The sequence below is a fragment of the Pelmatolapia mariae genome, linkage group LG22, assembly GCF_036321145.2.
Source record: "Pelmatolapia mariae isolate MD_Pm_ZW linkage group LG22, Pm_UMD_F_2, whole genome shotgun sequence".
NCBI lineage: Eukaryota > Metazoa > Chordata > Actinopteri > Cichliformes > Cichlidae > Pelmatolapia > Pelmatolapia mariae.
The window spans coordinates 20,979,805-20,993,814 of record NC_086245.2 but is presented as its reverse complement, the minus strand read 5'-3'; the positions used below and the strand labels follow the sequence as shown (position 1 = coordinate 20,993,814).

The following is a 14,010-nucleotide window of genomic DNA, read 5'->3' as shown; positions in this document are numbered from 1 at the left end:
TGACTCTTGCAGGCCAGTCAAACCACTGACCTGTGTTTTCCCCAGTAGCGTGTAGGCCAGCTGAACCTTGGTGTAGTGCGAGACATCGAAGTGCTTACAAGTCTTCGACAGAGCGACGTCAAGCTGCTCCTGGAGCCAGAAATAGGCAGATGACAAAGAGGGAAAAAGGGCCAAAGTAAGGGGAAAGGGGGGAAAAAATAAAAAGAGAGGGATTATCATTCTTAAGACCGGGGATTTAGATATGGACGTGCAGTTGTAAAGCTATCACACACAGCCAAGGGCAGGTAATTGGATGTGGATGTGAGTGTGTGTGTGTCTAAGACTTTGACAAAGAGATAAGGGGAGGCAAGGAAAGTTAGCACGAGAGTGTGTAATGTGTAACAATAAGCTGACCTCAAAGAGCACAGCGACGATAAAGGCTAAATGATCAATCGCCTTGCATCGCAAATCATTTTCTCATGCCTTAAAAAGAAAAAAAAACTAGAACTGCACGACAGGAAGTAATTAATCAGTGAAGTAATTAAGAGGGCCAGATGACTACGTATACAACATATGCTGGGGACGCGTATATTCATACATTTAAAAGACTGTCTTAGATGCACAATAGATTGTGCAAGTGCTTCTGACTGTAGTAGCTTTATGATTTTAAAGGATTTTGCATCACTTCTTAACTAACTCATGCTGACAGGTAAACAAACGAGCACCCAAGCAGGTAGATGTGCACACGAGCACACGGGCACGTCTCCTTCTTGTTTACGGACAAAACTGTAAGTAATTAATCTACTCAGGCGCAGCAGCAGGCGTAAAGAGAAAATTGCCTTGCATACCATTTATCACACACACACACACACACACACGCACGCATGCACACATATCACGACACAGCCAGAGATGAAACAGATAATTTACTATGCCTGCACACTCATAATAACGACTTTTCTGAATGTGTCAATATTTGGCAGACCCAGAATAAGAAAGGCAAACTATGAAAAAATGTCAAAATGAAGCATAAATTGCTTCTTTCAGATCAAGGCTTCTGGAAAATGATGAGGTTAGAACTACATATTACACACTGCTAAACGTCCTTTTACTGATACTGCTCTCAGCTAATGGAATTAGAGACGAAGCATGGACGCACATACCTCGATCTGCTCCAGAGTGTCTTGTAGTTTGGAATTCAACTCACTGTGAAGGGGAAAGAAGAAGGGGGGGGAAAGAGGGTGGATGAGAAAATATTATTTTTTATTTCAGACATTTAATAGCTGTCAATTACATTTTCTGATCTGTTTGAAATCACAACAAATATTAGAAAATGTCCATCACAAATGACTCTAAACCAAATGCACACCATTTTTAACCATTTAACTAATTGATTTATTAAAAAAAACATGAAAATTACTGATGGATGAAAACCAAGTTTGGAAATATGTGTGCCAGTGAAATAAACTGTGAATGCTGATAGCGTGTGTGTGTGTTTCTGTGCAAGCATCATGCTATCTGAGATAAAAAAAAATGCCCACGCATCCTTGGAGCACGCTCAGATTTCGACTCATCCTGGCGAACACTTTCAACTCATAAGCTGAGAAGTATCAACAGGAAACATGACTATTTTGCAGATCCCAAGACTCCGATTCAATTCCCTTGTGACTTCCCCGCCACTGCATCCATTCATAATCACCCTCTGTTTCACTGTTTTCCTGCCTCTGTCACCGCTTCGCTCGGGGTCTTTTTCAGGTCAGCCTGCTCTTATGTTGTGCCTTGTGAGTGTGTAGTTGCCCAAGGGAGAGTGTGTCCTTAACAAATTGCTAATTAAGCATCTAGCTACAGTGAGGGATAGGCAGTGAGGAAGAAGAGAAGGAGTCCGCAAAGGGACAGAAGCTGCACGTACCATAGTTTGCAAAACAGGTGAATAAATGAGTCAGACACTTTGAAATTCGGGAATGTATCTACCTGTGTAGACATGCGTGTGTGTTTATAAGGTGCACAAAGCGAAATGTGGGTGGGGAAAAAAAGGGCAGAGATGAGAATAAAAGTTAGGAAGGACTGATTTGCAGCAGCAAGCCTCAGTTTAACTTTCAGTGATGACTAAGCAGTTTACCACAGGTATGAGATACAGTCGGGGATGCAAATGCGTAACAGCAACGATAACATCAGAAACTCTTGGCCACAATATGAAAAAGGAAGTCACAGCCAATTCCTCTATGATTAAAAGCCAAGATAAAGAAAATTAGTTGGAAGGCAGCTGGAAAGCAGGATCATTCAAAGAGGGATGAACTGATTAATGCTAATAAATCTGAATGTACACAGGAAAGGCCCAAAGTAGAGCAAGACTAAGAATATCCACCAGAAGGGCAGAGGCCAGGATGATAAATGCCCCTGTGGTGGCTGGGTGTGGTTTTTGCTTAGCTTAGTGATTCGGGGAGTAGTGCCAGGTTGAGCTCAGCAGCACAGCTGCTGCACGTTTGCTAATCTGCTTCTTCCTTTTTATGCGGTAGCACGCTGGGAGCTGGACTGACACATGCAGAGTCCATGCCAGTGGACACAGACACACACGTACACAGCCCTGTGTGAAAGACCGGTTAAGACTCGTGTGTGATCCGTGTGCCAGGTACTGTAGCCTCTAGTGGAGCACAGTTTGCGTTTGTTATAACGTGTGTGTGACTGTGTGTGTGTCTGTGTGTGTGCGTGAGAGAGACAAAATAAAGACTGTTAGAGGCCAAACCGATCCCTGATTGATTCTGTGCAGAGGTGAACTCAAGGTTAGCAGAGTCTCTCCTACAGCCCTGTTATGAAACATTAAAGTGTATTATGTGGCAGTGCAGAGTAACAGGAGCTAAACCGCGAGCTAAAAAGTACTGAGAGAGCATAAAAGAAAAATATAATCATTAGCAGTGTAGGCTGACGCGAGCACAACCTCGGTTGCTTTTTTCTTTAGTGGCAGACCTCAAATATTACCAAACACAGAAGCTGTTTTCAGTGTGTACCTTGGCTGTCTACCTTGCTAGCTGCAAACTTCTGCAAGTTCAGAAGTTTTTGGACAAAGACAATTTTAGTAGATTTGCCTCTGCACACCACATTTAAATCAAATAATCAATATCTGACTGAAGTGCAGACTTCCAGTTTTGATTCAAGGGGTTTTAAAAGGGCAGTGCATTAACTGTTTAAAAATTACAGCTATTTTTATACATAGCTCCCGATTTTCAGAGGCTAAAAAGAAGCTAGAAAGCTGACTGACACACAGGTTTCTTGGCCAGGTTAGACCTGTTCTCTCACTACATTAAGACAAATTAGGCAGATAAAAGATCTGGAGTTGATCCCAAGTGTTGAACTTGCATTTCGTAGCTGTTCACAGGAACTCTTGATATAAGGTTGAAAGACATGTTAGTACAAGTGAAGGAGGCCTCCATTAACTAAATAAACCTTTGAGAGAGACAGCAAAAACATTAGGAGTAGCCAAATCCACAATCTAGTGTATTCTTAAAAAGAGGACAAGCTCAAATCGTTTCCTTTCACAACATCTATCCAAGTAAGGAATACTGTCAAAGAGGTAGGTGCATCATTATCAAGGTCTACAATCAAGAGACGCCTTCATGAATATAAATGTAGCAATGTGCAGTTGTTAAACAAGAACAGGAAGGTTAGATTAACATTTGCCAGAAAACATCTAAAAGAGTCTGGACAGTCCGGAAAAAATTATCTGAACAAATGAAAGCATGATGAACTTCCACCAGAATGATGGAAAGATAAAATTATGGAAAATGAGAGAAACAGCTCCTGATCCCAAGTATAAAACATCATCTATCAAACATGTATGGCTGCCAGTGGACCCAGGTCACTGGTGTTTATAGATGAAGTGACTGCTGATAGAAGAAGCAGGATGAATTGTGAAGTGGACAGGGCTATGCTCTCTGCTCATATTCAGCCAAATACTGCAAAACTCAGTGCTTCACAGCGCAAGTGGATACCCAAAGCAAACAGCAAAGGCAACCTAAGAGTTTCTCAAAGCAAAGAAATGTGATAGTCACCTGATCTCAACCCAATAAAGCAGCTTTTCAGTTACTGAAGACAAACCTGAAAGCAGAGAGACCCATAAAAAAGCAGCCATGGCCTGGCGGAGCATCCCACGTGAGGAAACACAGCATTTGGTGATGTCCATGAGTTCAAGACTTCAAGCAGTCACCGATTACATTTTTTATCCAAGTATTAAAAATAATCCTTGTATTTAAAATTCAATTATTTTGTCCATTTCAGTTTAAAACTCGAAAAATGAGGGAGTACGTGTAAAGAAATGGCTGTAATTCCTGAACAGTTAGGTCATTTTTTAGTATTTTGGTTTAGTTTACAGCAGTGAACTGACCTGCACTTTTAATAATGCGTCTACACAGAACGCATGATATCCAGTGAGCTAAAGTGGCTGATTTAATCATACATTACTGAAGCCTTAAATAAACACTTGGCACAAAATATTTGACCTCTTGGTTGTTGAGATCTACAAGAAGTCAATGAGAGCCAATCTGCTGCTGTTCAGTCCTTCTCCTCTGTATGCGTCACTGTCCAGTACATACAGTTTAATGCACAGATGCAGCTCCTCCCTACATACTGGCAGTCATCGCTGATCAGACAGAATGCATAAATAACAGATGAGGAGGAAAAACCTAATTAGCAATCTGTTCCCCGCAGGGAAAACAAGCATTGAAACATAGTTTGATGGAATTTAGGAGGGTTTTTTCACCCCATTTTCACTAATAACTGCCAAAAGGTGTCCACAGAGCCTTGGGGCTAGTTTCTTCACACTGACTTGATGACTCACTAAAACAGACGATGTGTGTTGTGCTTTCAAGGATCTGCAGGATCCTCAGATGTTGTGAGAGTGACATTTTTGCTGGAGTTATAATAGCCACTGCACAACACAGGTAGAAAGGCAACAAAGAAGCAGGGAAAGACCTTGGAAGAGTGAAAGATGGGGGAGACGGGATGGCAATTGCTAGAATTATACCAGACAGAAAGCAGCTGAGGTTTGTGGGAAGCTAAAAGAGAAGAGGGTAAGTGGGAATCAGTTGAAAGATAAAGGAGTTTAGAAGGAAAAGCAGCGGGGAAAATTGATCCTGTCAGACTGTTAGAATGTGCTTAGCTTGTTTTACTATTTTCTTCAGGTACAAGATTTTATGTAATATTTCCTGAGGTATTTGTAACTAACGTCTTTATTGGAGTTCTGTATGGGTACTATTATAACTTGCTGGTTCCAAGGTAACACCAAAAGCTGATACAATGTAATGGATTATTCAGTAACGCTTGTAAATTTTAATCAGATTTCTGAGTCACTTTCCTTTTTTATATTACTTTTTGTTAATTTATTACTTTGTTTTCCAGACTAAAACTTATGCAAACCTTGGATACAAATGTATACGCTCTGATTAATCTGATAAAATGAGTATTTAGTACAGCAGCTAATACCAAAACCCAGTTAGATCCAAATATTAAAAAGAGATAACATGTCTCACTAAAACTGGTTTGCTGGAGAAATTAAGACATGATCAATAATTTCTGCTTATTATTGGAAAGGGCAAGCTACAAATCAATGAAAATGTTACTTCTTTCCCCCTTGGATGCCTACTAGGGGTAACCTAGTGAAAACTGAGCGGTTTCTGTCATATTTCAGGCATCCAGAACAAAATGACTACGTGTGCATCAGAAGTCCGAGTGATCTCCGCCTACACAGGTTACTATGGATACCCTTGGACAAATCCAGACATCTTTATTGGTACATATTAAGGTGTCAAGTCTTGTCATTAAGGGAACGGGGTTGGTCGCCTTTATCATTTTCCTTCAATACTTATAAAGCACCAGAAAAAGTAACAAGCCACAAATACAGAAATGGGCAGAGAAACTACAAAAAAACCCCAAAAAACATCCATCAGACCAAAGAAACTGAGCTGACTCTGAATATGCTCGGGGGGTAGGGGGTGGGGGTACCCCTTTATCATGATCTCTGAAGCATAGCAAGTAAACACAAATTCAAGTGACACACTATTACTCGTGACGCTTGCTTGCTGATGTTGGGCAGGCTGCTTTAAACTGTTCACATGCTGAGCTGCCATGTACTTCTCCTGCACAATAAAACAAACACATCTAGCACAATCTTTCTATTTCTGCAGAACCACGATGGCAGCAGGCATTTATAACTATATGCATGACATACCTTAATTGTGTAATAGTCAAGCAATTTTACTTTGACAGAAGAAAACACACACACAAGCTCAGACTAGACACCGCCTTTGTAATTCTAAGGTCACAGCGGAGTTCACATTTCGTGAATACAATGCTGGATACATGGGGGTCCTTAAGCTGCCTAATAGCTGCCTGAAGAAAATGGACTGACACAGCCGTGTAAGTACCTTCATGGGCAGACGATATTGACTTTTAAAGGGTAAGGAACAAATGGAGCCAAATGAAGAGTGGGCATGACAAATGTACAACCTTCAGCAGTCAATGGAAAAGCATCGCTACAAGGTTAAATGGAAGTGTAGCAGACGGGCAACGGGCTGCCTAAGGGGTATGGACAGAAAGTGCAGTTTGTTACTGCACAGCATGACAGATGTGTAATCAGTGCACCCATGTTATAAACTGCATCAGGAGGAAGAAACAGTGGAAGAATTAAAAAAAAAAAAAAAAAAACAGCACGAGTGTGAAGAGCGAGCAAACTTCCACTGCAAGAACAAGTTTTACGACGATCACAAACGAGTTACTGCACTGACAGGCTTCTTGTGGTGGGTGTTGACACTGGTGGCAAATGGTGCAAGGTCTAAACCACACACCCACAGTCGAGCACATTTAAAGAGCATCACTTTCGAAATGAAACTGCAATGATGATAAATTAATGACGGTGGAAACAGGAATGATAGCTACATGTATAGGCGGCAGCTGCAAGCGGGAGGGGACATTGGGAGGATTTTTCCCGCACCAAAACAATCCCTTGTGCATAACGCCGCCTTATTGATCACCATTTCCCAGCAGTCATGTTGTCATTCTGGCATCACAACGAGGCTGCCTTTGTTCTCTGCTCCACTGTGTTAAGACATTGTGGGAAGCAAATGTTGATATAAAATAAAATCTGCACATGCATGTTTGCAAAGGCAATGGGAATCTTTCACTGCATTTTTTTTTCTGTTCCTTAAGGATATGTCTTTCAGATACTGTAGTTGTTTTTTGTTTTGTTTTGTTTTGTTTTTTTGGCCTGACACTTCTTTTGCCCTCCAGTTTCTCCAAAATTTTTAAGGACACGTTGAACCCCCATGGTTCAAAAAACTAATCTTTTATATCTATCAAACTGTGTTATCGTTGACAATCTAAAGAAATTATGTGTTTTGCAACAGGCTGTTAGGAACACAGTGTCTGGTAATACAATTTACAGACACAATTTTTCAATTCAATTCCATTTTATGTATAGGGCACCAAATTTAAACACCCTACAATAATACAAAGAAAACAAAGAAAACCCCATCAATGACCTCCTATGAGTACGTAATTTGGTGAAAGTGGGAAGGAAAAACTCCCTTTTAGCAGGAAGAAAACTCCAGCAGAACCAGGCTCAGGGAGGGACAGCCATTAGCCGTGACTGTCAAGAAACTGACTAAAAAGGAAAAGGAAAACAAAAAGATGGATCCGTGGGCAGGTGAAATGGGTGGAGATGATCATTATTCATCTCTCTGGCATCCCTGATCAATCTGTCAATGCATAAAAAGGTCTGAACACCCAGCTACTGACACAAACTGAATAAAGGTACTTAAATGACAAACCGTCAAGTATTCACTATATTTCCCATTTTCTCTGCATCAATCATCCCTAAAGCTTTTCAAATCTCACTCTTACATTAAAAAAAAGGAGAACGTAAAAATAAAGAAGCTACTCATTGCTTTACATTTGTCACCACCTCTGATAAGTTTTTCCAGTCTAACTATCTCTGTGGCACAACCTTCACGCTTCCTGCCTGTAACTGGTAATATTATGTGTTTTCCAATCTGAGGACTTCAGAATTAAAGCTCGCCAAAAACACCAAACCAAATGTTTAAAAAGAAAACTGTGGCTGAAGTAAAGATGTTCTGGTTCAGACTGAAATATCAGCGCACTAATAATGTCTTTAGAGGGTTAAAACTTTTAGAAACTCCTCTGATATCACACCTAATGCAAACAAGGGGACATAACAAGCCTCTTAATACTACGTCTTACACCAGAGCAATTCGATTCCAGCCATGAAAAAAAAGACATCTCAAGAGAAACCAATCAAAATTTTAAATCAGCTCAATTTCTAAATTTCTTCTACTCCAAATAAGAATTGACAATGGAAGATGTAAAACAACAGCATAACTCAGGAAAATCATATTCATAACAAAATATTTTCCAGACAGAAAATGAAGTCGATGCCTGCTCCCGCTGGATACAGTAACATATCACCCTATCAATCTGCTCGTACTCTACCTGATGCAGCTGTAGTGTTTAAAGGTGCTGGCGGCCTTCTGACATTCCAGACACAGCTGGATTGCACCTGGATAATCTTCTTCCTAAAGAACCAGATGAGTTATAATGTTTAATGTATGTTACATGCCACAAAAATATAGAATTTTCAGTCTGGCTTAATGGAAAAACTAGTCCATAATCACACCAGGTGAAAGCTGTGGATGATGGTTTACTATGATAGATTTACGATTCTGATCCAGTCTAATACTACAATTTTCTTAAAATGCTTATAACAGCAGGTACTCTGCAAATAACCAAGGATTACACACAGTGGCAGTGAAATCTATTCCATATACTGTACTGCTGACCTTAACAGCACGTATAGATTTGTATTTGTCTCTCATGTTTGTGTGGGTTTTGCTTTCAATGTTGAATCCCCACTGATGTTTGACCTTTTACTGTCAATTAATAACACACAGCGTGTGTGTGTGTGTGTGTGTGTGTGTGTGTGTGTGTGTGTGTGTGTGTGTGTGTGTGTGTGTGTGTGTGTGTGTGTGTGTGTGTGTGTGTGTGTGTAGGGATTACTATACCTCGAGCATCTCGCTGAGTCTTACATCTGTTCTTTGCTGTGAGGGGGAGCAATGACAAGCAGAAAAACACATGAATACAGCATCAAATACCTAAGAGGACACAATAGGAACTCATAATCTATTCAAACTAGCTCTGCGCTTTCCTGCTGTGATCATGTTGGCAGCATATTTTTCTGATTACAGTGTGAGCAAATGATTAAAGTGATTAAAAGAGAGCATGTCTGATTAACTCCCAGCTTAATTTTAAATCATGTGTAGAGAAACTGTTGCAGTGATTACTGAAGACTGCACTTATTTGTTAACATCACACTGTGTTTATGAAGGGATTTCAGAGCAATGTAGGTCAGTCAGAATCAGAGGACTACATCATACTTAAATGATTTTGCAGGTCAACCAATACACATTAGTAAATAAAAATAGTAGAAAGAAAATAGTGCAAAGGAAACTGTATTCATTACTAGAGTAATTCAAAGGACAGCACCAAGACAAAAGTCAGAATTTACAATGTTGAAAGTTGAACTGGAATTAACCAAAACAACAGAATGAATCCTTGCAGGATGACCTCAAGAACCAATTAAAGATCACTGATGTGTGATACTGAGAATTGTTGAAGAAAGATTAGAAGTCTAGCTCAACTTTTTGTATGTAGGATGCAATTTTGAGCACCTAAATATGTGAGCGCAAAGCACCCTCTCCACATATACACCTGAAACTACATGTTTGTTAGGGCACCTCGTTGCTCACTTCAAAGGTGACAATGGTTCAGAATCACCAGAATCAGAATACTTTATTGATCCCTAGCGGAAATTATTTTGGTTACAGTGCTCCAGTATAAACAGTAACAAAGACAGACAATACACTAAGTAAGAAATAGACACAATATATACAATATATATATGACTTATATACATATAAGTCACTTATTGATAAATAGCTTAATAAGAGGAGAGCGTGTGCAAATAGGGTGTAGCTATTGCAGTAAACAGTGTGTTAAGTGGATGAGTTGTACAGGGAGATGACCACAGGCAGGAATGATTTCCTGTGTCGTTCAGTGGTGCTTTTTAGTAATCTCAGTCTCTCACTGAACATGCTCCTGTGACTGACCAGCATGTCATGGAGTGGGTGGGAGGTATTATCCAACATTGTTTTATTTTGGACAACATCCGCCTCTCCGACACCACCTTAAGGGAGTCCAGCTCCGTCCCCACAACATTACTGGCCTTACGGATCAGTTTATTGAGTCTGTTAAATCAGCGACCCTCAGCCTGCTCCCCCAGCATGCAACGGCGTAAAGGGTTGCACTGGCCACAACAGACTCGTAGAAAATTCTGAGCATTGTCCGGCAGATGTTGAAGGACCTCAGTCGCCTCAAAGAAACAGAGGCGACTCTGGCCCTTCCTGTAAGGTGCTGTGGTGTTTTTCTTTTTCAACTCATTACCCAACCACAGATATTTTCAACTACAACAGTGAAGTCACTTAAATTCATTGACAGTCTATTTCATGCTCACTGGTCAATACATCACTATTAACATGTAGTGCTTGTTAGCAGCTGCTGAAACACACAAACTTGTGGTTTCTCCCTGGTCCTTATTCCTTACCACTGGTCCTTATTCCTTACCACTGGTCCCCCCCCCCCCCAAAAAAAAATAAAATAAAATAAAAGCTGCATAGTAAACCATGTGAATTAACTTTACCAAGGTCTTGATGGTCCTCAGAGACTTGAGCAGGCCTGTTAGCAGTTGTCGCCTTCTCTGATTGGCCAGGAGACCGAGGCTGGCCTCGGTGAATCCCTCCTTTGCCACACTCAGTTGCCTTCACAGAAGAAGTCTCAGGTCAATGTTACCAAGTATTCAGAGGTCAAAAACAAGACGGTAAGCAACACAAGAGAAGATATATACACAGAGAACTATAGCCCAGGTAGTAACAGATTTTAAGAGTAATAGATGAATGCATCATTATTTTGTTCTGCTTTCAGTGCTGTGTAAAGGTCTTGAGGTTTAAGCTTATAACTCATAATTCCATCAAATCTGACAAGATCCCAGTCATCGCTGGCTGAAATGCAGCCAAAACTATGACAGAGCCACCTCTGTGTTTTACAGATAGTACCTCTCTCGTGACCTCCTACATATTTAATGGCAACAATTTGAACCAAAAATGTCTCATTTGTATTCATTACTCCATAACATCTGTTGGCACTGATTTTCAGTCCAGGCCTTGTGTAATTTGGCACAGATCAGCCTTTTTTCCTTGTTTCCCTTTCTTAAGAATGGCCTCTTGACAGCCGTCCTTCCACTGAGACCATTTCTGATGAGGCTTCAGTGAACAGCAGATGGATTAACTGAAAGGCGAGATGCATCTCTCAGGTCCCATTGTCAGGCCTTCGCTTTCCTGACTTTCATATACTGTTTATTTTCTGTAGATAGTAAGTTTATTCCTGACACTTCTTCCTTTGTCCTTCACTTGTCCCATTCCCTCTAACAGTGCTGACACATGCCAAGTTTTCAGCTAACAGCTCCTTGGGAATTATTGGTGCAAAAATACTATTTTATACCTGTCAAACTGTGTCATCTTTGGCAATATTTCAGACTAAATTCAAGAAATGAGCCACTAACAAATTGCCTAAAGATACAATGTATAATTGGTTCTTTATTAAGTCGTTGGCTATGTCTATTTTTTTTTTTTTTTTTTTTTTTTGTTCTTTTCTTTTTTGTCTGTCCCATTTGGTTCTTTAGCCGTCAGAATTGTTGTCTGAAGACCAACAAGGATACCAAATGGATTTATTTTGCCAAATGGATCATCATGGCATTGCCATATTGGTCCATTTGATCAACCTTTGTTGTTATTATTTATTTTATTTTCAGTAGTTACAGATGGGACAGACATGACTGGGGGATAGGAAAGAGAGGAAGGAAAAGAAAAACAGAAGGCAAGAGGGACAGTGAGACAGGGCACTTACAAAGACAAAGAGAAAAAGAAAAAAAAAATCTCCTGGATCACCTGTTGAGAGAAAAAGAAGAGAAAACAAGCAAAAAAAAAACAAAGCAACATACTAAACACAACACCATCCCGTTAATCTAGCTAAGTGTGAACAGCAGTAAATACTAAATATTGAATGTTGTTGTGCAGCACACAGGACAGACAGCGCACAATGTGCTTTGAAGTAGCAGCTAAGAAAGGTGTAGTTTATGTCTACGAACAGTGAACACCCGTGTGCACACCTGTGTGGATCAGCGCGCTTGTATACAAAAGGTTTCTCCATGTAACGGTCTGCTAGAGGGTGTGGGGGGCCATAGCCCCGTCCCCCAGGGCATGAAGCAGGCATGGAGGAGATCCAGGCTCCAGACATCCAGAGGCCCCAGAGTGCGAGAGCCCAAGGTGGACCACCGGAGGGGCATCCGTGCCACCCTCCTGGGAAGGGCTGAGGAGATCCCCAGACGAGGGGTCACCCAGTAGCCACGGAGCAGAAGCCAGAGGGGGCTGCACTGGCGTGCCCGCCGGCTCTGCCGGCAACCAGCTGTGCCACAGTGAACCGAGCCGCAGACCCCGAGGCCGGAGGCCCGGGGGGTCCCCTTTGCCCCGGAAGAGGCCTGACCGAGCGACAGGCACCAGGCCCCGCCAAGTAGCCACCGGGAGTGAGCTGGTGCATACCTGAGCGCCCAGCCCCGGACACCAAGAACCACCAATGCACCAACCCCTGAGGGCATCAGTCACTGGCAGGAAGTGTGGTGAGGGGAGATAGACCTCCACACTTTGGAGGGCCTGGGTGTTCCCAGAGAGGTGGAGTCTAAGACCCGACCTGACATATAGACACAGACAAACAGGCACACACAGACACAAACATGCATTCCCACCCTCATGCACACATATACAAACACTCAGCACTCACCCAACGTAGTAATAGACATACATGGACATGTACACACAATCACACTCCCCAAACATACTCTATACCCCGGGTCCAGGTACCCTCACCCCCAGAGGGGGAAACGGCACCCAGACCCAAGAGATGTGACCCTTTCCCCCGGGGTGGAGGCAAGCAGACCGCCCCAGGCTCCGCGGCAGCAGGGAGGCCCATCGGACAGCCAACACCTCCTCCCAGCCCCCTGCCCCGATGGCTAGTAGAGAACGGGGGTGTGTGAAGACCCCATACCTCCCTCCTCCCGCTCATGTGTAGTGTTGCTGCGTGTTGTTCTAAAGTGCATTTAAAACAAGGGAGGGCATGGTGCTGCTGCCAGAGAGCAGCAGGTGTTAGCACGGCCCCTCCCGAGAACCCTCAATGTCTACATGGATTTAAAATTGAGAGGTGGGCACCAGCGCCAGAGGTAGGGTTGAATACACAGACCGTCCAGTGGACGCCGTTAACGTGGTCACCCTCAAGGCCCTACATATATATATATATATGTGTGTGTTATGAGAGTGTGAGGAATGTGGATGTCTAAGTTGTGGAATAAAATTGAGGCACAGGTGGCCAGAAGGGGACGGGGGGGGGGGGGGGGAATGCCTCCCCTGCACCCTGGTGACACACCCGCACCCCAAGGCCCTACCTGTGTGGGTGGGTGTGGTGGAGCGGGAAGAGGGAGGCAGCCGGGGATGGGGAGGAAAAGAAGGGAGGGGCAAGATGCCCCTCCCTAGGGCCAGCTCCCCCGCTGACCCCAGTAGGCACCCCCGTCCTCTGGTACCCACCAAGGCAAGGGAGCCCAGGCCCATCCAGACCGGGGCCTACGGTAGCAGCACCGCCAAGCCCCACAGGACCCGGGGAAGCCCACCCTACCCCACCGCAGAGGAAACTGTACCCACGCCAACATTCAATCATCTCCCAGACTACACAAGACAACAGACACCTAGGTTAGGAGAGGTGGAGAATAAACCTATGTCTCTCCCCCACCTGCAGAGTGGACTTCTGCAAGGATGGAACAACCTCCCTGCCAGTTGAAGAGCCCCCCAGTTAGGCCGATGCACCAGAGGC

The 14,010-nt window shown here is 42.8% G+C and overlaps 1 protein-coding gene across 5 annotated transcripts in view; it reads right to left on the bottom strand.

Annotated features, from left to right (window-relative positions):
* vps50 (VPS50 EARP/GARPII complex subunit) overlaps positions 1 to 14,010 on the bottom strand; it is a 120,107-nt gene that overhangs the window by 75,111 nt on the left and 30,986 nt on the right. For all 5 annotated transcript variants that reach the window (XM_065471031.1, XM_065471032.1, XM_065471035.1 and 2 more), the window contains exons 7-11: positions 10,739 to 10,856; positions 9,045 to 9,080; positions 8,476 to 8,558; positions 1,143 to 1,185; positions 31 to 129 (exon numbers count right to left, since the gene is read on the bottom strand). In XM_065471031.1, coding sequence (XP_065327103.1) covers positions 31 to 129; positions 1,143 to 1,185; positions 8,476 to 8,558; positions 9,045 to 9,080; positions 10,739 to 10,856 — 379 coding nt within the window. The remainder of the gene's footprint in view (positions 1 to 30; positions 130 to 1,142; positions 1,186 to 8,475; positions 8,559 to 9,044; positions 9,081 to 10,738; positions 10,857 to 14,010) is intronic.